Below are 27,969 nucleotides of genomic sequence, written 5' to 3'. Positions count from 1 at the left end.
TTGGTGTCTATGAACTTGAAATGACCTGAAGAATCATAATTGCAGGTCAGTTTTAGCATTTAGTGAAGCTAGTAAAAACCAAACAAACAAAAAAAAACAACAACTGTGGAGTTGCGGATGGCATCAGGTACAAGGCAGTTCTCCAGCTCATTTCCAGTGGCTACAGATTACCAACGTGACTGATGGATCCTGCAAATCTATTCGCACCAACCCTAGTAGTAAGATTTCTTTGCTTTGTTTAATAAACTTTACGACTCCTTTTATTTTTTTATTTTAAAAATTTTTACAAAAAATGAGCGATGAATGTATGAATCAGTCAATCGAAATTACAAACACACTTTGATGTCACAAAAAATGTAACACTAGAAAGGATTATCTCATTCTCAAGATTAAGTAAAGATTCAGAGTCTCACAAGTCATACAAATAATAATGTTGGGGGCCACATGCTGAGGACCCTCACAGAATGAATGCTGGATTGGTTCCGAGATTTCCATGTCTATGGGGCTGACACGTCCCCGTCCTGCGCATTACTGCCTCATTCATGTCCATGAAAGTGTCACCTATTTAGGAAATTAGAACAGCACAGCCCCCCTCTTTAAGTCTAGAGATTTTGTGTGTATAGGCATAGACCACAGCATCAACATGTAGAAGATTACTATTTGCAATGGCACTGAGAATAGATAATTCAGTTGTCATTGTGATCGGTGGTTGTTGCTTACTGTACAAGATCCAAGGTTGGTTCCTTAGAGGCGGGACCATCACCCCTCTTACATTCTCATTCGCTGTGGGAAATAACATTGTGGTTATTCTAATGTCAAACATATAGCTTCTAATTTCTGTTCTATATGTGAAGGCTTGCAGGAAAATTACATCCATTTCTAATTACAGGAAGTTGTAAAATGTCCTCACTGAAGATCCTAAATGGGTGTTTACTGGTACGTCTGATTCAGAAATATCGTTCTGCTTCTTTCCTAGAAGAAAAAAAAAGAAAGCCAATAATGAGATTATTTTTGTAAAAGTGGGGAAGGTGTATTAACCCCTTATTACCTGGGCTGATTTGCACCTTTAGACAGAATTATTTTTATTGTTCATGTTCTACAGAAATGCAAAGCTAAGCGACTTTCTAAATAGTCTTCATTATTTTTTTTTCTGCCATTTTGCTGCTGTAAGTCCTTTATCTAGCAGAAATCTTCAGCTGTCTGCTCCCCCTCCCCCGAGCTCAGCGTAAGGCTATGTGCACACGTAGATTTTGTTCCTGCGGATTTTTCCGCGCGGATTTCTAAAAATCCGCAGGTAAAATCTCAGGTCAAAAGACCTGCGGTTAGCCTGCGGTTTAGCCCTGTGGTTTCACACCTCTACAATGGAGAAGGTGTGAAACCGCAGCGGAATCTGCACAAAGAAATGACATGCTGCGGATTTGAACCCGCAGCAAATTGCACAGCGTTTTTCAGATTACCATTGAAAACAATGGTACTATGCAACGCAGCAGAAACTGCTGTGGACCCGCAGAGCCTGACAAGCTGTGGATCCACAGCAGAATCCGCAACGTGTGCACATAGCCTAAGGCGATGTTCGCACGAGTGTCTGAAAAATTGTACTTTTTTCATACATTAAACCTCGAGAATTTCTCATCCATATTTGTGTTTCATATTTGATGGAGCTTTCTGAAACTTATCTTAACTAGCAGTCAGTAAGAAATGGACAGCACTAAGATGCCATCAGGGTAGAAGCTGAATTTTTCACTGACCCATTGATTTGCAATGGTGAGTTTAATTCATGTCTCTTTTTTTTTTTTTTAGTTTTTTTTTTTTTTTTTTTTTTTTTTGGGGGGGGGGGGGGGGACATTCTGTCAGTAAAGAAACAGATGTGTGACTAGCTCCATAGACTATAAGGGGGATATGTTCTGTCCTTGAAAAAGAGTAAAAATTAGATACCTGAATGAGATAAAAGATAGCAGGAGGGAGGGTGTAGTACACAGATATGCCATGGATGGAGAGAAAATATCTCAAAGGGGCAGAAAACAGGCTATAGACAAAGTGGAAAGGTTATTACTAGAGTTGAGCGACTTTGGCCGGATCGGGTTTCGTGAAACCCGAATGAAACAAAATAAGTTTCAGATGAAACTCGTCCGACTAGAGCAAAACAAAGTCTGAGTTTCGTCCGATTTTTATTTCCCATTAACTTGCATTGGGGTCGGGTTTCGGACGAAACTCCGACTTTGTTTTGCTCTAGTCGGACGAGTTTCATCTGAAACTTATTTTGTTTCATTCGGGTTTCACGAAACCCGATCCGACCAAAGTCGCTCAACTCTAGTTATTACTTCAGTTCTGGAGCCGTTCTAGACATGAAAGCACAGTAGTATCCAGGATACACACAGAGCTCACATCCAGCCTGTATTACTGAGAGAGACGCTCCCACAAGTGAAAAATCTGAAACTTGGATCAAGCGGTAAACTGCATACTGGGGAGTGAAATGAACGAAGGAAGAAATAAAGATTGCTGCCTAAAACTTAGTGCAACTTTATTACGTAAAGGTAACCACTAACATGTTAAAATCAGAAACCCTTCAAGGCCTTTGACGTACATTTTAGTCAAAAGTCGTGTCCCTGCCTTTGATGCAGGCTCCTTAACACTCATCATGTGTAGCAGAGGTCCACCCACTGCCGTTAACCTGTTAAATGCTGCTGTCAATCTCTGACATCAGCACGCCGTGATCGCGGATCGCTGATGAGCGGTTATTACGATTCTCATGTGAACGCTGGCCTGTAGCCGGCGTTCATATGCGATCGTGTTTTCTGCTATACATAGAAGTGCTGATACAGTGCAATGTATATCACAATCGATTGGATGATTGCAGCTTCAAGTCTCATTAGGGAACGAACAGAAACAGTATAAAGTGAAAAATAAAAGTATTTTAAAATCTGAAAAAACAAAAGTTCAAATCTCTCCCCTTTTACCTTATTAAAAGTAAAACAATAGAAAAAAAATCACATATTTGGTATCGATGCATTCAGAAATGTCCAATCTATCAAAATATAAAGTAAATTAATACGATCGGTAAGCGGCATAACGAGAAAACAATCAGAATGCTAAAACTATGTTTGACCAATGCAACATTGCAATAAAATGCAATAAGAGGCGATCAAAAGATCATGCCTACTGCAAAATGGTAAAAATAAAAACATCAGCTCAGTTCGCAAAATATAAGCCCACACCCAGCCCCAGATCCCGAAAACGAAAATGCTATGGGTTTTGAAAAATGGTGACACAAGCAATTTATTATTTTTAACTATTGTGGGATTGCACTTTTTTAAAACTTTCAACGCAATTAGAATTTTTTTTTCCCGTTTTCCAGTACACTATATGGTAAAAATGGTGTTGTTCAAAAGTACAATTCGTCCTGCAAAAAACAAGCCCACAAGCCCTGACATGGCCCTATTGGCAGAAAAATAAAAATGTTATGGCTCTTGTTCGAAGAGGAGGGAAAAAAAAATTGGAAAATTGCCATGTCATGAAGGGGTTAATGTTTTATGTTAAATATAACGTGCCCATATCAGGGGCCGAGCTAGACATAAGACTTTCAGGGGTTTACTTATGGTTTTATTTATGTTTTTTCAACTTCATTTTCTTTAATAATATGTCTTCCAAAAGGTCAGAAAAGATTTTCATGGGACTAAATTATTTTTAACAATACACTACAAATAGCGCCAACAATTGGACAACTATCACTTATAGCTGGGGTGGTGAATCTCCATCTGAAAATGTCATTTCCTCAGGCCCTGGCCAGATTCCTGGGGCTCGCAGTGATTGGGCATCCAGAATGTTTTGCCGCCCCTTTAGGCCGGTTTCACATTTGCGCTTTATGGCGCTGCGACGGCCTGCGCACGGCCGCTGCTAAGCCCCGCCCCCTTCCGGCTCCCTGCCCGCCCCATCCTGCCATCGCCGCCTACTAGCGCATATGGACGCTTGTGATCTGCGCACCCTGTCTTTAGCATAGGGTGCGCAGATCGTGCGCTGGCCGTACGCCAGCAGGATTTTGCCGTGCGCTGCGCACTTTTGAAGGTGCGTCGTGCGCGCCGAAATGCAACATGCTGCATTCGGCGCACACGGGTGCACCTTCAAAAGTGCGAAGCGCACGGCAAAATCCTGCTAGCGTACGGCCAGCGCACGATCTGCGCACCCTATGCTAAAGATGGGGTGCGCAGATCGCAAGCGTCCATGTGCGCTAGTAGGCGGCGATGACCGGATGGGGCGGGCAGGGAGCCGGCAGGGGGCGGGGCTTAGGGGCGGCCGTGCGCAGGCCGTCGCAGCGCCATAAAGCGCAAATGTGAAACCGGCCTTAATTCCTCCCTATACTGCAAGCATAAAATGTTCACTATTACGTTGTTTGTGGGCAGAGTTAGTGCACTCTGCACTCCTGTTCCGATTATGAAAACAGCGGTCGCAGTGTCTTGTATGTTATGCATACAGCAGCCTGTGTATCCCATGTGATATTTATACAGAAGCCTGTCTATCCTATTTGATGTATATACTGCAGTCTCAGTGTCTCCTATGTGATGTTTATATAGCATTAATAGTGTAGCCTATATGATGTACACAGCAGTCTCAGTGTACCGCTAAGTAATGTGTATACAACAGTCTCAGTGTCTTGTATGTGATGTATATGCAGCAGTCCCAGGGTATTCTATGTGATGTTTATACAGCAGTCCCAGTGTCTCTTATGTGATGTGCACAGCAGTCTCGTTGTATACTATATGATGTATACTCAGCAGTCTCAGTGTATCCTATGTGATGTATATTGAACAGTCTCAGTGTATCCTAAACAGCAGTCTGTCTATCCTATGTGTCTCCTATGTGATGTATAGACAGCAGTCCCAGTGTCTTCTTTGTTATGTATACAGCAGTCTCAGTGTATCCTATATGATACACATATACCAGTCTCAGTGTCTCGTATGTGATGTATATACAGCTGTCTCAGTGTATCCTATGTGATGTATATACAGCAGTCTCTATAAACATATATGTTGTGTCTCTCATCTCACCATTTGCAGTTGTTCTTTGAGCCTGTACACTAATTTCCCATATGAACTCCCGAGTGCCATGAGGTAGAACAAGACAATGCTGTAGGGCATAAAAAATTGAATTCTGTTAGGTAGAGGTTACACCAGTAACATCTGTTATCGGCTTGAATGTCCAATGTAAAAATCGTCAAATACTTTATTCATCTCACCACGAAAGGAAGAACAATGGTATCACAAATGCCTGCGAGCCAATAAACTGGAAGAACTCCTTTGCCACTTCTGGCAGTGTTTGCACTGATGCCGAGATTGTGTCCCAGATGAGCACCTGGTTTCTAAAGGGACCACAGACTTTTGATGGAGTCATACTGGAAAAGAAAAGGTAATAATGCCGGCATTTTACATAACGGGTGAAGATTAATGTGAATATCGCTTTTCCAAAAATATTTGTTAAGTAGTGGCTGACCTGGAAGGATTTCCCTGAATATTTAGATATAAATAGAGGAAATGTTTTATTATAATATTTTCATTTCACTGTTGTGGTTAATAACTCGCAAGACTGATCTAAAGATTGTCCAGAATTAGAAGAAAAAGTCTGCTTTTATTTCTAGAAATAGCACCGCTCTTGTCTATTGTCATGCCTCCCAACCAGCCTGGATCCAGCAAAACAGTCCCTGGTTTGTGGCGTTGTCCTAAGAGGTAGGCGACATGTCTCACTTTCAACTATTCATAAACAGCTGAATATGATGGTGGAACAGAGGTATCATACTGTGTGGGGGCACAGTAGAGGTATCATACAGTGTGTGGGGGCACAGTAGAGGTATCATACAGTGTGTGGGGGCACTGTGGAGGTATCATACTGTGTGGAGGGCAATGTGGAGGTGACATACTACTGTATGTGGGAGCATGTGGGGTATCATACTGTGTGCGGCACTGTGGAGTTATCATAATGTTGGGGCACTATGAAGGTATACTGTGTGGGGGACACTGGGGATATCATACTGTGTGAGTGCTCTGTGGAGGTATACTGTGTGGGGGCACTGGAGGTATCATACTGTGTGGGGGCACTGTGGAGGTATACTGTGGGGGCACTGTGGAGGTATCATACTGTGTGGGGGCACTGTGGACGTATCACACTGTGTGGGGGCACTGTGGACGTTTCATACTGTGTGGGGGCACTGTGGAGGTTTCATACTGTGTGGGGGCACTGTGGACGTTTCATACTGTGTGGGGGCACTCTGGACGTTTCATACTGTGTGGGGGCACTGTGGAGGTATCATAATGTGTGGAGGTTTCACACTGTGGGGGCACTGTGGAGGTATCACACTGTGTGGGGGCACTGTGGACGTATCACACTGTGTGGGGGCACTGTGGAGGTTTCATACTGTGTGGGGGCACTGTGGAGGTTTCATACTGTGTGGGGGCACTGTGGACGTTTCATACTGTGTGGGGGCACTGTGGACGTTTCATACTGTGTGGGGGCACTGTGGAGGTATCATAATGTGTGGAGGTTTCACACTGTGGGGGCACTGTGGAGGTTTCACACTGTGTGGGGGCACTGTGGAGGTTTCACACTGTGTGGGGGCACTGTGGAGGTTTCACACTGTGTGGGGGCACTGTGGAGGTTTCACACTGTGTGGGGGCACTGTGGAGGTTTCACACTGTGTGGGGGCACTGTGGAGGTTTCACACTGTGTGGGGGCACTGTGGAGGTTTCACACTGTGTGGGGGCACTGTGGAGGTTTCACACTGTGTGGGGGCACTGTGGAGGTTTCACACTGTGTGGGGGCACTGTGGAGGTTTCACACTGTGTGGGGGCACTGTGGAGGTTTCACACTGTGTGGGGGCACTGTGGAGGTTTCACACTGTGTGGGGGCACTGTGGAGGTTTCACACTGTGTGGGGGCACTGTGGAGGTTTCACACTGTGTGGGGGCACTGTGGAGGTTTCACACTGTGTGGGGGCACTGTGGAGGTTTCACACTGTGTGGGGGCACTGTGGAGGTTTCACACTGTGTGGGGGCACTGTGGAGGTTTCACACTGTGTGGGGGCACTGTGGAGGTTTCACACTGTGTGGGGGCACTGTGGAGGTTTCACACTGTGTGGGGGCACTGTGGAGGTTTCACACTGTGTGGGGGCACTGTGGAGGTTTCACACTGTGTGGGGGCACTGTGGAGGTTTCACACTGTGTGGGGGCACTGTGGAGGTTTCACACTGTGTGGGGGCACTGTGGAGGTTTCACACTGTGTGGGGGCACTGTGGAGGTTTCACACTGTGTGGGGGCACTGTGGAGGTTTCACACTGTGTGGGGGCACTGTGGAGGTTTCACACTGTGTGGGGGCACTGTGGAGGTTTCACACTGTGTGGGGGCACTGTGGAGGTTTCACACTGTGTGGGGGCACTGTGGAGGTTTCACACTGTGTGGGGGCACTGTGGAGGTTTCACACTGTGTGGGGGCACTGTGGAGGTTTCACACTGTGTGGGGGCACTGTGGAGGTTTCACACTGTGTGGGGGCACTGTGGAGGTATCACACTGTGTGGGGGCACTGTGGAGGTATACTGTGTGGGGGCACTGCAGAGGTATCATACTGAGTGGAGGCACTGCAGAGGTATCACACTGTGGGGGCACTGTGGAGGTATCACACTGTGTGGGGGCACTGTGGAGGTATACTGTGTGTGGGCACTGTGGAGGTATCATACTGTGTGGAGGCACTGTGGAGGTATCATACTATGTGGAGGCACTGTGGAGGTATCACACTGTGGGGGTATCACACTGTGTGGGGGCACTGTGGAGGTATACTGTGTGTGGGCACTGTGGAGGTATCATACTGTGTGGGGGCACTATGGAGGTATCACACTGTGGGGGCACTGTGGAAGTATATTGTGTGGGGGCACTATGAAGGTATACTGTGTGGGGTACACTGTGGGGGTATCATATTGTGTGAGTGCTAAGTGGAGGTATACTGTGTGGGGGCACTGTGGAGGTTTCATACTGTGGAGGCACTGTGTAGGTTTCATACTCTGTGGGGGCACTGTGGAGGTATATTGTGTGGGGGCACTGTGGAGGTATCACACTGTGTGAGGGCACTGTGGAGGTATCACACTGTGTGGGGGCACTGTGGAGGTATCACACTGTGTGGGGGCACTGTGGAGGTATCACACTGTGTGGGGGCACTGTGGAGGTATCACACTGTGTGGGGGCACTGTGGAGGTATCACACTGTGTGGGGGCACTGTGGAGGTATCACACTGTGTGGGGGCACTGTGGAGGTATCACACTGTGTGGGGGCACTGTGGAGGTTTCACACTGTGTGGGGGCACTGTGGAGGTATCACACTGTGTGGGGGCACTGTGGAGGTATCACACTGTGTGGGGGCACTGTGGAGGTATCACACTGTGTGGGGGCACTGTGGAGGTATCACACTGTGTGGGGGCACTGTGGAGGTATCACACTGTGTGGGGGCACTCTGGAGGTATCACACTGTGTGGGGGCACTCTGGAGGTATCACACTGTGTGGGGGCACTGTGGAGGTATCACACTGTGTGGGGGCACTGTGGAGGTATCACACTGTGTGGGGGCACTGTGGAGGTATCACACTGTGTGGGGGCACTGTGGAGGTATCACACTGTGTGGGGGCACTGTGGAGGTATCACACTGTGTGGGGGCACTGTGGAGGTATCACACTGTGTGGGGGCACTGTGGAGGTATCACACTGTGTGGGGGCACTGTGGAGGTATCACACTGTGTGGGGGCACTGTGGAGGTATCACACTGTGTGGGGGCACTGTGGAGGTATCACACTGTGTGGGGGCACTGTGGAGGTATCACACTGTGTGGGGGCACTGTGGAGGTATCACACTGTGTGGGGGCACTGTGGAGGTATCACACTGTGTGGGGGCACTGTGGAGGTATCACACTGTGTGGGGGCACTGTGGAGGTATCACACTGTGTGGGGGCACTGTGGAGGTATCACACTGTGTGGGGGCACTGTGGAGGTATCATGCTGTGGAGGTATCATACTGTGTGAAGGCACTGTGGGGGTATCATACTGTGTGAGGGCACTGTGGAGGTATCATACTGTGTGAGGGCATCATACTGTGAGGGCACTGTGGGGGTATCATACCGTGTGAGGGCAGAGTGGAGGTTTCATACTGTGTGGGGGCACTGATGAGGGCTCTGTGGAGGTATACTGTGTGGGGGCACTGTGGAGGTATTATACTTTGTGGGGGCACTGTGGAGGTAGTATACTGTATGAGGGCACTGTGGAGGTTTCAAACTGTATATGGGCACTGTAAAGGTATCATACTGTGTGAGGGCACTGTGGAGGTATACTGTATGGGGGCACTGTGGAGGTATTATACTGTGTGGGGGCACTATGGGGGTATCATATTGTGTGGAGGTATCATACTGTGTAGGGGCATCATACTGTGTGGGGGCATTATACTGTGTGGGGGACACTGGCGGTATCATATTGTGTGAGGGCTCTGTGGAGGTATCATACTGTGTGGGGGCACAGTGGAAGTTTCATACTGTGAGGGCACTGTGGAGATTTCATACTGTGTGGGGAGCACTGTGCAGGTATCATACTGTGTGAGGGCACTGTGGAGGTATCACACTGTGTGGGGGCACTGTGGAGGTATCACACTGTGTGGGGGCACTGTGGAGGTATCACACTGTGTGGGGGCACTGTGGAGGTATCACACTGTGTGGGGGCATCATATTGTGTGGAGGTATCATACTGTGTAGGGGCATCATACTGTGTAGGGGCATCATACTGTGTGGGGGCATTATACTGTGTGGGGGACACTGGCGGTATCATATTGTGTGAGGGCTCTGTGGAGGTATCATACTGTGTGGGGGCACAGTGGAAGTTTCATACTGTGAGGGCACTGTGGAGATTTCATACTGTGTGGGGAGCACTGTGCAGGTATCATACTGTGTGAGGGCACTGTGGAGGTATCACACTGTGTGGGGGCACTGTGGAGGTATCACACTGTGTGGGGGCACTGTGGAGGTATCACACTGTTTGGGGGCACTGTGGAGGTATCATGCTGTGGAGGTATCATACTGTGTGAAGGCACTGTGGGGGTATCATACTGTGTGAGGGCACTGTGGAGGTATCATACTGTGTGAGGGCACTGTGGAGGTATCATACTGTGTGAGGGCATCATACTGTGAGGGCACTGTGGGGGTATCATACCGTGTGAGGGCAGAGTGGAGGTTTCATACTGTGTGGGGGCACTGATGAGGGCTCTGTGGAGGTATACTGTGTGGGGGCACTGTGGAGGTATTATACTTTGTGGGGGCACTGTGGAGGTAGTATACTGTATGAGGGCACTGTGGAGGTTTCAAACTGTATATGGGCACTGTAAAGGTATCATACTGTGTGAGGGCACTGTGGAGGTATACTGTATGGGGGCACTGTGGAGGTATTATACTGTGTGGGGGCACTATGGGGGTATCATATTGTGTGGAGGTATCATACTGTGTAGGGGCATCATACTGTGTGGGGGCATTATACTGTGTGGGGGACACTGGCGGTATCATATTGTGTGAGGGCTCTGTGGAGGTATCATACTGTGTGGGGGCACAGTGGAAGTTTCATACTGTGAGGGCACTGTGGAGATTTCATACTGTGTGGGGAGCACTGTGCAGGTATCATACTGTGTGAGGGCACTGTGGGGGTATCATACTGTGTGAGGGCACTGTGAAGGTTTCATCCTGTGTTGGGGCACTGTCAAGGTTTCACACTGTGTGGGGGTACTGTGGAGGTATCATACTGTGTGAGGGCTCTGTGGGGGCACTGTGGTGGTTTTATACTGTGTGGGGGCACTGTGGAGATATTATACTGTGTGGGAGCACTGTCGAGGTATACTGTGTAGGTGCGCTGTGAAGGTATCATACTGTGTGAGGGCACTGTGGGGGTATCATACTGTGTGAAGGCACTGTGGAGGTTTCATACTGTGTGGGGGCACTGTGGAGGTATACTATGTGGGGGCACTGTGGAGGTATACTGTGTGAGGGCACTATCGGGGTATCATACTGTGTGGAGGTATCATACTGTGCAGGGGCACTGTGGAGGTATCATACTGTGTGAGGGCACTGTGGAGGTATACTGTATGGGGGCACTGTGGAGGTATTATACTGTGTGGGGGCACTATGGGGGTATCATATTGTGTGGAGGTATCATACTGTGTGGGGGCACTGTGGAGGTATCATACTGTGTGGGGGACTGTGGGCAGGGCCGGCTCCAGGTTTTTGAGGGCCCCGGGCGAAAAAGTCTCAGTGGCCCCCAACCCCCCCTTTAACACATACTACGATTCATGATGCACAGATGCAGCAGAGAAATATAGGTATAGTACAATGCCAATATACCAATTGTATAGTACAATACAGTACAAAGTATATAGGTATAGTACTAGGATGGAGAACATTATACCAAGATGGAGCTCAGGATGGGGAGCATTGTACAAGAAAGGAGCCCAGGATGGGGAGCATTGTACAAGAAAGGAGCCCAGGATGGGGAGCATTGTACAAGAAAGGAGCCCAGGATGGGGAGCATTGTACAAGAAAGGAGCCCAGGATGGGGAGCATTGTACAAGAAAGGAGCCCAGGATGGGGAGCATTGTACAAGAAAGGAGCCCAGGATGGGGAGCATTATACAAGAAAGGAGCCCAGGATGGGGAGCATTATACAAGAAAGGAGCCCAGGATGGGGAGCATTATACAAGAAAGGAGCCCAGGATGGGGAGCATTATACAAGAAAGGAGCCCAGGATGGGGAGCATTATACAAGAAAGGAGCCCAGGATGGGGAGCATTATACAAGAAAGGAGCCCAGGATGGGGAGCATTATACAAGAAAGGAGCCCAGGATGGGGAGCATTATACAAGAAAGGAGCCCAGGATGGGGAGCATTATACAAGAAAGGAGCCCAGGATGGGGAGCATTATACAAGAAAGGAGCCCAGGATGGGGAGCATTATACAAGAAAGGAGCCCAGGATGGGGAGCATTATACAAGAAAGGAGCCCAGGATGGGGAGCATTATACAAGAAAGGAGCCCAGGATGGGGAGCATTATACAAGAAAGGAGCCCAGGATGGGGAGCATTATACAAGAAAGGAGCCCAGGATGGGGAGCATTATACAAGAAAGGAGCCCAGGATGGGGAGCATTATACAAGAAAGGAGCCCAGGATGGGGAGCATTATACAAGAAAGGAGCCCGGGATGGGGAGCATTATACAAGAAAGGAGCCCGGGATGGGGAGCATTATACAAGAAAGGAGCCCGGGATGGGGAGCATTATACAAGAAAGGAGCCCGGGATGGGGAGCATTATACAAGAAAGGAGCCCGGGATGGGGAGCATTATACAAGAAAGGAGCCCGGGATGGGGAGCATTATACAAGAAAGGAGCCCGGGATGGGGAGCATTGTACAAGAAAGGAGCCCGGGATGGGGAGCATTGTACAAGAAAGGAGCCCGGGATGGGGAGCATTGTACAAGAAAGGAGCCCGGGATGGGGAGCATTGTACAAGAAAGGAGCCCGGGATGGGGAGCATTGTACAAGAAAGGAGCCCGGGATGGGGAGCATTGTACAAGAAAGGAGCCCGGGATGGGGAGCATTGTACAAGAAAGGAGCCCGGGATGGGGAGCATTGTACAAGAAAGGAGCCCGGGATGGGGAGCATTGTACAAGAAAGTAGCCCGGGATGGGGAGCATTGTACAAGAAAGTAGCCCGGGATGGGGAGCATTGTACAAGAAAGGAGCCCGGGATGGGGAGCATTGTACAAGAAAGGAGCCCGGGATGGGGAGCATTGTACAAGAAAGGAGCCCGGGATGGGGAGCATTGTACAAGAAAGGAGCCCGGGATGGGGAGCATTGTACAAGAAAGGAGCCCGGGATGGGGAGCATTGTACAAGAAAGGAGCCCGGGATGGGGAGCATTGTACAAGAAAGGAGCCCGGGATGGGGAGCATTGTACAAGAAAGGAGCCCGGGATGGGGAGCATTGTACAAGAAAGGAGCCCGGGATGGGGAGCATTGTACAAGAAAGGAGCCCGGGATGGGGAGCATTGTACAAGAAAGGAGCCCGGGATGGGGAGCATTGTACAAGAAAGGAGCCCGGGATGGGGAGCATTGTACAAGAAAGGAGCCCGGGATGGGGAGCATTGTACAAGAAAGGAGCCCGGGATGGGGAGCATTGTACAAGAAAGGAGCCCGGGATGGGGAGCATTGTACAAGAAAGGAGCCCGGGATGGGGAGCATTGTACAAGAAAGGAGCCCGGGATGGGGAGCATTGTACAAGAAAGGAGCCCGGGATGGGGAGCATTGTACAAGAAAGGAGCCCGGGATGGGGAGCATTGTACAAGAAAGGAGCCCGGGATGGGGAGCATTGTACAAGAAAGGAGCCCGGGATGGGGAGCATTGTACAAGAAAGGAGCCCGGGATGGGGAGCATTGTACAAGAAAGGAGCCCGGGATGGGGAGCATTGTACAAGAAAGGAGCCCGGGATGGGGAGCATTGTACAAGAAAGGAGCCCGGGATGGGGAGCGTTGTACAAGAAAGGAGCCCGGGATGGGGAGCGTTGTACAAGAAAGGAGCCCGGGATGGGGAGCGTTGTACAAGAAAGGAGCCCGGGATGGGGAGCGTTGTACAAGAAAGGAGCCCGGGATGGGGAGCGTTGTACAAGAAAGGAGCCCGGGATGGGGAGCGTTGTACAAGAAAGGAGCCCGGGATGGGGAGCGTTGTACAAGAAAGGAGCCCGGGATGGGGAGCGTTGTACAAGAAAGGAGCCCGGGATGGGGAGCATTGTACAAGAAAGGAGCCCGGGATGGGGAGCATTGTACAAGAAAGGAGCCCGGGATGGGGAGCATTGTACAAGAAAGGAGCCCGGGATGGGGAGCATTGTACAAGAAAGGAGCCCGGGATGGGGAGCATTGTACAAGAAAGGAGCCCGGGATGGGGAGCATTGTACAAGAAAGGAGCCCGGGATGGGGAGCATTGTACAAGAAAGGAGCCCGGGATGGGGAGCATTGTACAAGAAAGGAGCCCGGGATGGGGAGCATTGTACAAGAAAGGAGCCCGGGATGGGGAGCATTGTACAAGAAAGGAGCCCGGGATGGGGAGCATTGTACAAGAAAGGAGCCCGGGATGGGGAGCATTGTACAAGAAAGGAGCCCGGGATGGGGAGCATTGTACAAGAAAGGAGCCCGGGATGGGGAGCATTGTACAAGAAAGGAGCCCGGGATGGGGATCATTGTACAAGAAAGGAGCCCGGGATGGGGAGCATTGTACAAGAAAGGAGCCCGGGATGGGGAGCATTGTACAAGAAAGGAGCCCAGGATGGGGAGCATTATACAAGAAAGGAGCCCAGGATGGGGAGCATTATACAAGAAAGGAGCCCAGGATGGGGAGCATTATACAAGAAAGGAGCCCAGGATGGGGAGCATTATACAAGAAAGGAGCCCAGGATGGGGAGCATTATACAAGAAAGGAGCCCAGGATGGGGAGCATTATACAAGAAAGGAGCAAAGGATGGGGAGCATTTTACAGGAAAGGAGCCCAGGATGGGGAGCATTATACAAGAAAGGAGCCCAGGATGGGGAGCATTATACAAGAAAGGAGCCCAGGATGGGGAGCATTATACAAGAAAGGAGCCCAGGATGGGGAGCATTATACAAGAAAGGAGCAAAGGATGGGGAGCATTTTACAGGAAAGGAGCCCAGGATGGGGAGCATTATACAAAGTAGGGTTGCAGGATGGGGAACATCATAGAAGGGGCCCAGGGTGGTGGTCATTCTAATTTCTACAATTAAGGTACACAGGATGGAGTCATTATACAAAAGGAGAGGTTCAGGATGGGGGACATTACAGAAGGATTTGGCCCACGGATGGTGAACCGTGGACAGGTAGGTAGATTAGGGAGATTATTACAGGAAACAGCCAGGACAGGGGACATTATTGTATGGGAGGTGAACAATCATGTCATTATAGGGTCTAGGGTGCTGCAATGGCCCATATATTTGTACAACTTGCAGATGAGGGCCCCAATCCAAATATTGGAGCTGGGCCCATCAGACTCTAGTTATACCACTGGCATTACATCTACTGCAATGCAGCAAAGCCAAATTTGGCTAGAATTAGTGTCAGCCCCATCTTGGACTGCCCCCCAAGTCTATACTGATCATCGCCAAAACTTTGGTGATTCCAAACAACTTACACAAACTCCGTTCTCCGTCCCTTTCTTACCTAGGACTGATAGACAGCCATTGTTTTGTCCCCAAAATTCGGACAGTTGCATCAAATTCTGGACTTTTAGCTAATTTGTCTTCTGAATGCCTATACGATTCATTTTTTATAGGAACCATGTTCAATATTTATTGGGGTGCATTAGGGACTGGGCTCTGATACTACCCTTGGTAAGGAGGAATTTTTTCCTCCCCCCTCCTTTACTTTCTTTATTGAGTCTGAGCAAATTGTGTTTTAGCATTGCATGGGTTGTGCACCATTGGAGAAAAAGAGAGGGTTATCTTATCCCCCGTTACTTAATGAGTGGCCCGATTATAGTTGTGGTGCCTTTTTGGGATTTGTTACAGGGTGTAGTAATTTATATACTTTATGTGGGGGAATATGATACCAGGTTATATATGTATCAGGATGACATGTATATAAGTTATTTGATATGGAGGCCCAATGTCCCTTGGTGGTGTCTAACTGAGCACATGTGTGTTTTATTCTTATGTGTGGTTATTGTGGTCTTTTTTGACATTTAATAAAACTTTTTGTAATTTTATACTTAACAAAAACTCCTGTGGTTCGCCTGTTTTTCATTTGTCTTCTGAATGCCTAAGCGATTCATTTTTTATAGGAATCATGTTCAATATTTCCACTGAAAGTGGTACAAAAATTCCATCATATCTGTTATCTAATTTCTCCAGCCCTTTATGGCCGCACTATAAGGCTGGAGTCACACAAAACGAATAAAAAATCGGTCTGATTTTAACGGTATGAAATCGCACAAAGGTTTCTTGTCCAGGGATCCGTCTGTCATCCGATTTTCTGGCGATGAACCGATTTTATTCGCATCTAAGCATCAAATTGACATCCAATGCCAATGCCTGATGCTCTTTCCTGTTGACCTGGAGAAGTCTTGCGATTTAATCGCAAGTCACACGTGTGGTCCGTTTTCAATGCGATTTTTAATCGCATCCATAGACTTGCATTGTCGAATCTGATCTGAAAATCGGTGACAATCGCAGCATGCTGCGATTGTCTCGGTCCGAGGAACGGATCCGATAAAAAAACGCATGATGGGAGCAGCACCATAGAATAACATTGGGACGAATGCAATGCGATTTTTTATCGCATTGCATTCGTCCGATTTTATCGCTAGTGTGACACCGGCCTAATACAGAATATTCATTAGCCAGTAATTTCCTGCACTAAACACACATTTAATTAAAAAAAAAAACATAGATGGGAGTGTGAGTGCTTTTTAAGTGCAGAATCCTTGTGGTTTTGCACTACAAAAAATAACATATTTCATATCTGGTATAAAAGTGCATAAAAAGTGAAAACTTAGGCAAAAATAGGTAAAATGCCACAAAACATAAGTGAAATATACAGTAATCAAAGCAGATTTCTTTTGAAAAATGTAGCAGAACAAAGCAGTTTTTTGAACGTAGGAACATGGCATAATAACTACCATTCAATTCTGCCAAACTTAAGTTTCACAGATACAGAACTTGGTACAGATGGATACTAGTGGCCTCCATAAGTTCCATACCATACCCTCCCCCTGGAGGTTTGTCATTTATCAGCGCGCTCCTGATGAATTGGAAGTGATCAGTCTCCCCCCCCGGTCCCCCCTAATCATTCTTTCATTGTTTTATCACTCCCTAAAGCCAGAAATCACCTTTTTTGGGGGTTGAGAAGTGTTACTAAGTAACTGCAGTGCCAGCTGCCGCAGCAGGAGCAGGAGCCGCCACTTGGAGCGAGGAGCCTCATCTCAGCGAGCGCCAGGATCATGTGTCGGTGTCCGGTGCCAGCTGCAGGAGCAGGAGCCGCCACTTGGAGCAAGGAGCCTCAGCGAGTGCCGGGATGTGTTGGTGTCCCCGGACAGTCCCTCCAGGCTCCATTACCTCAGAGATGCGCACAAACTAAGCTTCTGTCCTCCGCCCGCCTCCTCCTTGTCTCCACCTCGTTACTTCCTCCCTGCGGCACACGTGAGAAACGACAGGGGAGGGGAGCTCTCCACCAATCAGAGGAAGACACTTCTGACTCTCTGGACTCTGATTTGCTGAAGGCGCACAATCGTTGGCCTGAATGAGAATCTAATGCGTCCAATAGAAGCGCGTCTGCTGCCGCCGCCGCCACTGATTCAAGGTCGCCTTCCCAGACAGTGTGATTGGGCCCCCCTGTCTCGCCAGGGCCCCGGCACTTGCCCGGGTACTGACGCCGGCCCTGACTGTGGGGATTTCATAATTTAAGAAAATCTTATGCTGTGCTCATGTTTGCTGACTTTCAATGCCAGTAGGTTTGAATTGTGGATGATATTGGACAAGAGTGGTGCCATCTCTGGGAGAAAACAAAAGTTTGACAAAAGTTATTAAATTTCCCCTTTAGACCACATTTTTAGCCCCTTAACTATCTCTCCATTTAAATCTATATGGTCATTGTGCCCCTCCAATAGTTGCTCTCCTAATTATCCTCTGGTCACTTTAACCTTCCCCTGTTTTTATTTGGGAAGCTAAATAAACAACGACAGAAAAATATTTTCATCACAAACCATGAAAGATGAAATTTTCCCATTTGGTAACATCCAGGGAGTGCATTTTGTATGATTGTTTAGATCTTCACAATATGTCCGTAATAACGGTGTCAGAGCGCAGAACAATAAGTGTATGTTTCCACGTTCAATATTTGCTATGGATTGGACGCTGCATACATCCTCAGCGTCCAATCCGCAGCTACCAGATGTTACAGCATAGTGGATGGGATTTTAAGAAATCCTATCTCCTCTATGCGTTCAAAGATGCAGGTGGCAGACCTGCATAACCGGACATGCGGTGCATCTTTCTAGACCGCAGCATGTCTATTTATCTTGCGGAGACGCTTAGTCTCCGCAAGATAAATAACAGTTTATTGTATAGGATGCAGTGATTCCGCATGTGTTTAATGAACACATGCGGAATCACCGTGCATACAAAGCCGGCAGCGCATTGGATGGAGCGGGCATGTGCTGCATCCAAAGTGCTGACGTTTCCTGAACGTGGAAACATACCCTATCATAGGGACACAGAAAAAGCGGAATGTCAGGATCGACTCCTGTAACTTCAAAGAAGTACATGTCTATTTTTCTTGTACTTACCCAAACATGCTATATAAGACTGGCACCCAAGAAATGGCAAGACCAAGGAGCAGCAGCAGCAGGAAAAAGAAGTTTGCACTGGATGCACGAAATGTGCGTTCGGCCGGTTTGCAGTTGCTGAATAGCGTTAACTGTAAAGACATACGGTATATTGTAGGTATCACCAGTGCTTCCTGGCCTACTTTTTATTGCCTCCTTCCAGTAATACCAGTAATAGAATATTTCTCTTACCTTTTTCATGTAGAATATGATGAAATATTTTATTGTGTTGAGCAGAGGAAGGAAAGGGCAGAAGAAAGTCCCGATCCAGCAAACTGTCTGCCCATAGATAATGTCCAGCACAAACTGTGGGACCACAAATTCCTGCTGGCCCCACAACTGGACAGGCTTACACGAGCAACAGTCAACAATCATCCTGAAACAACAGCAGGTGAGAAGACAACGTATTTTGGGCAACATTTTTTCCTGCCAACATTCCATATTTTTGCTGCAGAAGAATCTCAACGTGCACGTGGAGACCTACAGTGCCTTGCGAAAGTATTCGGCCCCCTGGAACTTTTCAACCTTTTCCCACATTTTATGCTTCAAACATAAAGATACCAAATGTAAATTTTTGATGAAGAATCATCAACAAGTGGGACACAATTGTGAATTTGAACAAAATTTATTGGTTATTTTAAATTTTTGTGGAAATTCAAAAACTGAAAAGTGTGGCGTGCAATATTATTCGTCCCCTTTAACTTAATACTTTGTTGCGCCACCTTTTGCTGCGATTATAGCTGAAATCACTTGGGGTATGTCTCCATCAGTTTTGTACATCGAGAGATTGAAAATTTTTGCCCATTCTTCCTTGGCAAACAGCTTGAGCTCAGTGAGTGTTGATGGAGATCGTTTGTGAACAGCAGTTTTCAGCTCTTTCCACAGATTCTCGATTGGATTCAGGTCTGGACTTTGACTTGGCCATTCTAAGACCTGGATACATTTATTTGTGAACCATTCCATTGTAGATTTTGCTTTATGTTTGGGATCATTGTCTTGTTTGAGAAAAAATCTCCATCCCAGTCTCAGGTCTTTTGCAGACTCCAACAGGTTTTCTTCAAGAATGGTCCTGTATTTGGCTCCATCCATCTTCCCATCAATTTTAACCATCTTCTCTGTCCCTGTTGAAGAAAAGCAGGCCCAAACCATGATGCTGCCACCACCATGTTTGACAGTGGGGATGGTGTGTTCAGGGTGATGAGCTGTGTTGCCTTTATGCCAAACATATCGTTTGGCATTGTTGCCAAAAAGTTTGATTTTGGTTTCATCTGACCAGAGCACCTTCTTCCACATGTTTGGTGTGTCTCCCAGGTGGCTTGTTGCAAACTTTATACAACACTCTTTATGGATATCTTTGAGAAATGGCTTTCTTCTTGCCACTCTTCCATAAAGGCCAGATTTGTGCAGTGTACAACTGATTGTTGTCCTATGGACAGACTGTCCCACCTCAGCTGTAGATCTCTGTAGTTCATCCAGACTGAATATGGGCCTCTTGGCTGCATCTCTGATCAGGTTTCTCCTTGTTTGATATGAGAGTTTAGACGGACGCCGGGTCTTGGTAGATTTGCAGTGGTATGATACTCCTTCCATTTCAATATGATCGCTTGCACTGTGCTCCTTGGTATGTTTAAAGTTTTGGAAATCATTTTGTATCCAAATCCAGCTTTAAACTTCTCCACAACAGTATCACGGACCTTCCTGTTGTGTTCCTTGGTCTTCATGATGCTCTCTGTGCTTCAAACAGAACCCTGAGACTATCACAGAGCAAGTGCATTTATACGGAGACTTGATTACACACAGGTGGATTATATTTATCATCATTAGTCATTTAGGACAACATTGGATCATTCAGATATCCACAATGAACTTCTGGAGTGAGTTTGCTGCACTGAAAGTAAAGGGGCCGAATAATATTGCACGCCCCACTTTTCAGTTTTTGACTTTCCACTAAAATTTAAAATTACCAATAAATTTTTGTTCAACTTCACAACTGTGTTCCACTTGTTGTTGATTCTTCACCAAAAATTTACATTTGGTATCTTTATGTTTGAAGTATGATATGTGGGAAAGGGTTGAAAAGTTCCAGGGGGCTGAATACGCAAGGTACTCTAACTGTTCTCAAAATATGATTTCAGTCAATCTTTGATGGTTCTTTTATTTTTCTGAGGACCAAACATTTAGTTCCTTTTCTTTAGGACAATCTAGTCGACTTTCAGAAAAGTGACTCCAGAATAACAGCTTGTACTTAGCACGAGACGCATTCCAAAACATGGTCTAACCAAACACTATATTTCAGTCCATTCTCATTTTTTTCCCCACAAATTGTTCAGAAGCAGATTCGCCATTGCAGAGAAATTTGCAAACCCTTCCAGAATCTGGGTGGTTTCTTTTTCCAGGAGCTTTATGGATATTCTGGGAGAGTTGGCAAGTAAAGTATTCTTTAGGATAGTCTATCGCTATTAGACAACTGAAGGAGTGAATGCGATTGTGCTGCAGTTCCAGGTACAGCCCCCGTAAGGATAAGCCTTTGCACCATTGGTAAAAATCCAGATAGGTGTGGTGCCACATCAATTATTTAGCTTTGGTCGAATCACTGATCAATGAGATAAAATCTCAAATCCAAAATCTAAAAAAGTGTTGAGGTTCGGAGATGTCCAACATGTGCCACCATGTATTGTCCAGAGGAAATAAATTCCAAGCAACTCAAGTTTGGAATCTATTTCCCCTGGAAAATAAAATGGTGGAGACAGTTTCTTCTAGCTTGGTGTTGTAGAGCCACAAAGTTCTGGAACCTTGCTAAAACCCTTGTATCCATGGTTAGCCAGATTCTGGAGAAAACCTTTTCAATCTAAATATTCTTGGTCAAATCAAGCCAGACTTGTCACCCGAAGCAAGGATCACCAAGCTACGACTTGACTACTTTGGAAACATCATACAAAGAGAGTAATCACTGGAGAAGGACACCATGGTATTAAGAATAGAAGGAACAAGGTGAAGAGAAAGACCCAGGGGTGGGATTCGTCCGGTTCTCCCCGGTTCGATGGAACCGCTTGTTAAAAAAGCATCTGGTTCCCCAAACCGGGGAGATTCAGAGGCGCAATCCGGTACTGCCATGGGGGCCCTGCAGGGCAGGTAATGATGAGGGCAATCTGGCCGGTTTCTCTGGGCCAGAGGCCCTGGGGGCCCCTGGCCAGATTGCCCTCATGTGCGGTGGGCAGAGAGCGATCCAAGTAGCTCTTCTGCCTGCAAGAGAAAATAGCAGTGGAGCTGCAAGGATCCGTCCTGCCCGCCGCCCGCGCTTCATGTCCCTGACACGGAGGGGAGCGCCGCTGAATGACGTCATCATTCAGCGGCTGCTGCTGTGCCAGAGCGAGAAAGCGTGGGCGTTGCTCCGGACAGGTGAGAGGTGCTGTGTGTGTGTGACAGGTGCTGCTGTTTGTGAGAGGTGCTGCTGTGTGTGTGTGTGTGTGTGTGAGACAGGTGCTGCTGTGTGTGTGACAGGTGAGAGGTGCTGCTGTGTGTGTGTGTGTGTGTGTGTGTGACAGGTGAGAGGTGCTGCTGTGTGTGTGTGTGACAGGTGAGAGGTGCTGCTGTGTGTGTGTGACAGGTGAGAGGTGCTGTGTGTGTGTGTGTGTGTGTGTGTGTGTGTGTGTGTGTGTGTGTGTGTGTGTGTGAGAAAAGGTGAGAGGTGCTGCTGTGTGTGTGTGTGTGTGTGTGTGTAGGTGGAGCCTGGCTCTGGAGGAGAAGGCAATGATATGAAGGGGACATGGGGAGAAGGCTGTGATAAGGAGAGAAGGCCATGATGGGGGTGATGGGGAGAGAAGGCCATAATGGGGAGAGGCCATGATGGAGTGATGGGGGAGAGGCCATGATGGGGAGAAGACCATTATGGGTTGATGGGAAGAAGACCATGATGGGGTGATGGGGAGAAGGCCATGATGGGAGTGATTGTGAGACGTCAGTGATGGGGTGATTGAGAAGGCAGTGATGGGGTGATGGAGAAGGCCATGATGGGGTGATGGAGAAGGCAATGATCGGGGTGATGTGAAGAAGGCAATGATGGGGGTGATGGGGAGAAGGCAATGATGGGGAGAAGGCCATGATGGGGGTGATGGGGAGAAGGCCATGACGGGGGTGATGGGGAGAAGGCCATGACGGGGGTGATGGGGAGAAGGCCATGATGGGAGTGATGGTGAGAAGGCCATGATGAGAGTGATGGTGAGAAGGCAATGATGGGAGTGATGGGGAGAAGGCAATGATGGGAGTGATGAGGAGAAGGCAATGATGGGAGTGATGAGAAGGCAATGATGGGAGTGATGGGGAGAAGGCGGTGATGGAGAAGGCAATAATGGGGGTGATGGGGAGAAGGCCATGATGGGGTGATGGGGAGAAGGCCATGATGGGGGTGATGAGGAGAAGGAAATGATGGGAGTGATGGGGAGAAGGCAGTGATGGGAAGAAGGCAATGATGGGAGTGATGGGGAGAAGGCAGTGATGGGGTGATGAAGAAGGCAATGATGGGGGTGATGGAGAGGGCAATGGTGGGGGAAAAAGAAATGATGGGGTGGTGGGGGAGAATGCAATGATGGTGGTAGTGGAACGAGCAATAATGGGGGTGGTGGAATGGGCAATGATGGGAGTGGTGTGGAGAAAGCAAAGATAGTGTTGGGGGAGAAGAAAATGATGGAGGTGGTGAAAATGCCAATGATGGGGTGGGGAGAGGACAATCATGGGATATGAGGGGAGTAGGACAATGAGGGGTGTGTGGGATTGGGATGGGAGGAAGGGGGACTTATGATGGCCTTAGGAACAGGGGGAGGTGGAGGAAGACATTATCGCTTATTATGTCTAACACAGTCCCTTAGTATATAGTGTACTCACTAATTCTGTATAACACCATCCTTAGTTACATAGTTTCCTCTTTTATTATGTATAACCCCTTATTATGTACCATCCTCTCTAGTTAAATATGGTGCCATCCCTTATTATATAGCTTCCTCTGCTGATATGTATAGTGCTGTCTTTTACATAGTATATTCTTGTTAATTTTGTTATTCACAGCGCCCTCTTATAACATAGTCCCCTCTCGTTTTAGATATAAAATAACTACTGATCGAGGAGCCGGTGACCAAACTACCAGTCCATCAGCTCCTCCATTAGAAAGGAAGCTTTCCCATGCTCCATCAACAGACGGTGCTGTACATAACAATAGAGGGCACTGTGTAAGGGACACCAATATACATAATAAAGGAGACTATGAAATATATATACATGTATGTGTGTGTGGCTATATATATATATATATATATATATATACACACACACACACTGTATATATACACATGTAGCTTTGACGCCATAAAATTAGGGGGGCCCAGACACATTTCTAGCAGAAATGTCAGTGTCTGTCAGTGTCTGCCCCTGTGTACTGCCACTAACTTCTCTCAGTCTCCTCTCATGCTGGCCGCATCAGTACTGACTACTCCTCCCGCGGCCCACACACAAGCCTGGATGTGACAGTGATGTCCCTTAAACTAGCATAACCACGCCTTCTAGTCTGGCAGAGCTGGATGGTTACAGACCTCACCGGTAGAGTTGAGCGACTTTTGGTTTTTTATGGTCGAGTTTCGTTTTGTGAAACCCGACTTTTCCAAAAGTCGGGTCGAGCAAGATCGACCGATTATAGGGAAAAGTCGGGGTCGTCCCGAAACACGAAACCCAATGTAAGTCAATGGGGAATAAAAGTCGTCAGTGAGAGGAGGACAGGAAACACACCTACAGTGCTCATTTGAATGCCAAAAGCATCAATTCTTCTTACTTAAGCTGGTCAACCTTAATTAACTTCATAATACAAGTTACGCACTGAAAAATGGGGGTTATTTGGCTAAAGTTGTGGGGGGGTAGGGCTGGCTCCAGGTTTTCATGTGCCCTGGGCGAAAGAGCGCCCCTTTAACACATACCACAACTCATCATGCTCCGATACGGCAGAGAAATAGCGGTATAGTACAATGAAAAATACTACACTTTTTACATCTCATGATGAGGCCCATCTATTTCTCCATACAGAATCATTGGTCCCATATAATGTTTGAAACAGTATATGATGCGCTCCACATAATGCTACAGTATATGTTGGTCCCCATGGATGAAGCTCCACAGTCTTATGGGCCCAAATAATGCTCCAAACATAATGGGCCCCATTTCTAATGCTCTAGTGTATAATGGGCCCTGTAAATGCTGCTCCAGTGTCTGATGTCCACCTTTGGAATGTTCCAGTGTATGGTGGGCCCCATCTATCATTCTCCAGAGTATAGTGCTCCCCAAAAATTGCTGTCCCAACATTGAAAACAATGAAATAAGTCTCCTCGCTAGGGAATCCCTGTACTAGTCTGGACTCCTCGTCGTCCCCATCTTCCATCTCACTGCACAGTATTTCAACCTTGCAAGTGCTGTGATCCTGAGCAAGCAGGGGGGGCCCACTCGTTGGCGACGGCACTGGCACAGGGCCCCTGATAGTACGGTGGTGTGTCTGATGGCGGGTGGGCCGAACCTGCACTTTCATCTGCAGCTTCCTCTTTGTCACCGTGTAAGATGGAACTGTATATGGGAAGGGTAACCTGAGTTTCATCAGGGTCAGATTCAGGCCGTGTAGCGTGCGAGGGGAATGTAGTGGTCTGGGTCAATGTACCAGCAGATTCATCGAGCAGTGGCTGGGCATCAGTGCACTTGTGTCGCCCCCAGGAGTACGGTCGCCACAGTGGCATTACCTTCCTCCTAGGGAGTGTGATGTCATGCTTGGGAGCAACGAAGGATCTCTCTAGCAGGTTAACTGATTGGGCGGCGTTATTCCCACGAGTCATGACCCTCCAAATAGCGTTCATGAAGGCAAAGTGTTTGTTTTACGTGGGCAGTATGGTTGCAAAGCTGAACCTTAAAGGAATGTCCAGAAGGGCACCACCAGGAGTGGAGCCTACGGCGTAATTTGACTCAACACGGGCAACCTCAACCATGCCAGCTACAGAACAGATGCACACATTGCAAGCTTAATTCCGTTAACGAACGAGACTCCATCATGCCCCGCGGTCCGAGTCCGGCTTACTAGAGGGACACGTGAGGCTCTGGCACATGAGATTGGCCAATAACTGGTGTATCATGCCCTTACATGTCCGTGCCTGCATGTGCGCTACACTGAAAAGGCCAGCGTTTGTCGCTTACAGGTGCAGATAACCCGCTGAACAACGTTAGTGATGGGGATCACTGATTACAATTATTACTCGCGAACGATGATTTCCCAGTAAGTGCAGGTCAACCGCAGTTCCGGAATTAGGCCTAAGCGACATTCCTGAAAAAATGAAAAACTTACGTGTGCAAACCACAGGTGCTGTAGCTTGCTTAACAGCTCGCCAGCCGTTCTCACGCCCAGTATGGATTACACGTGATTGCACAAAGGTGAGAAAGGGTACCGTATCCCCGGATAACATGTATGGATAGCGTACACATTCAAAAGATATGTCTATACATCAGGAGGCAGGCTCAGACGGTGTTAGGCCCAGTATGGCTTGCACGTGATTGCACAAAGGTGAGAAAGGGTACCGTATCCCCGGATAACATGTATGGATAGCGTACACATTCAAAAGATATGTCTATACATCAGGAGGCAGGCTCAGACGGTGTTAGGCCCAGTATGGCTTGCAAGTGATTGCACAAAGGTGAGAAAGGGTACCGTATCCCCGGATAACATGTATGGATAGCGTACACATTCAAAAGATATGTCTATACATCAAGAGGCAGGCTCAGACGGTGTTAGGCCCAGTATGGCTTGCACGTGATTGCACAAAGGTGAGAAAGGGTACTGTATCCCCGGATAACATGTATGGATAGCGTACACATTCAAAAGATATGTCTATACATCAGGAGGCAGGCTCAGACGGTGTCAGGCACAGTATGGATTTGACGGCCCAGACTACACAGCGGAGGAGCAGGGAGAGGTAAAGATTGCAAATGCTGGGGCCCTGCCCAAGCAAGGGGGGCCCACTCGTGGGCGTCGGTACTGGCACTGGGCCCCTCATAGTACGGCGGTGTGTCTGACGGCGGGTGTGCACCACCACCGTCAGAGACACTTGATTGCACTATGAGGGACCCAGTGCCCGCGCCCAAGAGTCGGCCTACCCACCTGTCCAGGGCAACGGCACTCGCACGGTGTCGTGCGCTAGGTGGTGACCCTGGCCATGGGGGGGGGGGGGAAGGCTGCACAGTTAGGGAGTTTTAGAAAGTGGCATATGTTGATGTTGGACATTCAGCTGATGCAAAAGGCGAAATAGGTCAAGTCCCAGGAAGAGGTGGACCAAAGCAAGCCATTTTTCTGTCACCCTATGTGTCATCAGGGGAAGGTGGGACAAAATCCTTGGAAACCCATGCATGGTTCATTTTAATGAAGGTTAGATCATCCACATTTTGGGTTGACAGACGGGTCCTTTTTTCTGTCAGGATTGATCCAGCTGCACTGAAGACTCTTTCCGATAGCACACTTGCAGCTGGGCAAGCGAGCTCCTGTAAGGCATATTGTGCCAATTCAGGCCAGGTGTCCAGTTTAGCGGCCCAATAGTCAAAGGGGAATGACCTGTGTGGGAGAACATCGATATGGGAGGAAAAGTAGTTTGTAACCATAGTTGACAATTGCTGTCTCCTGTCACTTTCCATCGATGCTGTATTACCAGTTGTGTGAGCGGTACTTGAAAAATCAGTCCACAACATTGTCATGAAACCCCTGTCTCCAACGCCACTTCTGCTGTGTGCACCATGAACACCTCTGCCAAGATGCCCCCGGCCCGTACGGCTCGTGTGAGAACCATCACCGCTGCTGTGTGCTGGGAATGCCTCAAGCAACCGATTTACCAGAGTTGCTTGTTTATTAGCCAATATTAGGTCAAGGTTCTCCTGTGGCATGATGTTTTGTAATTTGCCTTTATAGCATGGATCCAGGATGCTGGCCAACCAGTAGTCGTCATCGTTCATCATTTTGGCAATGCGGGGGTCTCTTTTTAGGATCCGCATGGCATAATCTGACATGTGGGCCAATGTTCCCGGTGTCAATGATGCACTGCGAGTGCTGGTTGGAGGAGCACTTTCTGGCAAATCCACATCCCTCCAGTCACGCACAAACCCTGTACCAGACCTTGCCACGCCAACATTTTCACTTGCCCCACGAGATGCATCCTCCTCCCCTAAGTAATCATCCCCATCATCATCCTCCTCCTCCTCTTCTTCCTCCAACTCGTCCAGGAGAGGTCCCTGAGCAGACAATGGCTGAATGTCATCAAGGATTCCTTCCTCCTCTTCCTCCTCATCAACATTGGCTGCAGACGCCTGCTCCTTAAGGTGCGTCAAAGTTTGCATGAGCAGACGCATAAGTGGGATGCTCATGCTTAGGATGGCGTCATCTGCGCTTACCAGCCGTGTGCATTCCTCAAAACACTGAAGGACTTTACAGAGGTCTTTCAGCTTCGACCACTGCACACCTGTCAACTCCATGTCTGCTCTCAAAGTGCCTGGC

General features: G+C 47.9%; 1 protein-coding gene across 2 annotated transcripts in view; it reads right to left on the bottom strand.

The window, feature by feature from the left end:
- Positions 1 to 255: 255 nt before the first annotated feature.
- Positions 256 to 27,969, bottom strand: part of TMC4 (transmembrane channel like 4) — a 67,359-nt gene continuing 39,645 nt past the window's right edge. Inside the window, exons 12-17 of one of the 2 annotated variants that reach the window (XM_073571036.1) lie at positions 18,609 to 18,792; positions 18,378 to 18,508; positions 5,231 to 5,386; positions 5,043 to 5,121; positions 911 to 972; positions 256 to 783 (exon numbers count right to left, since the gene is read on the bottom strand). In XM_073571036.1, coding sequence (XP_073427137.1) covers positions 931 to 972; positions 5,043 to 5,121; positions 5,231 to 5,386; positions 18,378 to 18,508; positions 18,609 to 18,792 — 592 coding nt within the window. In that variant the 3' untranslated portion in view covers positions 256 to 783; positions 911 to 930. Of the gene's footprint in view, positions 973 to 5,042; positions 5,122 to 5,230; positions 5,387 to 18,377; positions 18,509 to 18,608; positions 18,793 to 27,969 lie in introns of both variants that reach the window. The other variant, XM_073571035.1, reaches the window with a different exon arrangement.

Source organism: Dendrobates tinctorius, unplaced genomic scaffold (genome assembly GCF_039654945.1).
Source record: "Dendrobates tinctorius isolate UK_male_01 unplaced genomic scaffold, ASM3965494v1 ptg000028l, whole genome shotgun sequence".
Classification (NCBI taxonomy): Eukaryota; Metazoa; Chordata; class Amphibia; order Anura; family Dendrobatidae; genus Dendrobates; species Dendrobates tinctorius.
The sequence above is the reverse complement of the archived record's forward strand: the minus strand, read 5'-3'. Positions and strand labels throughout refer to the sequence as shown.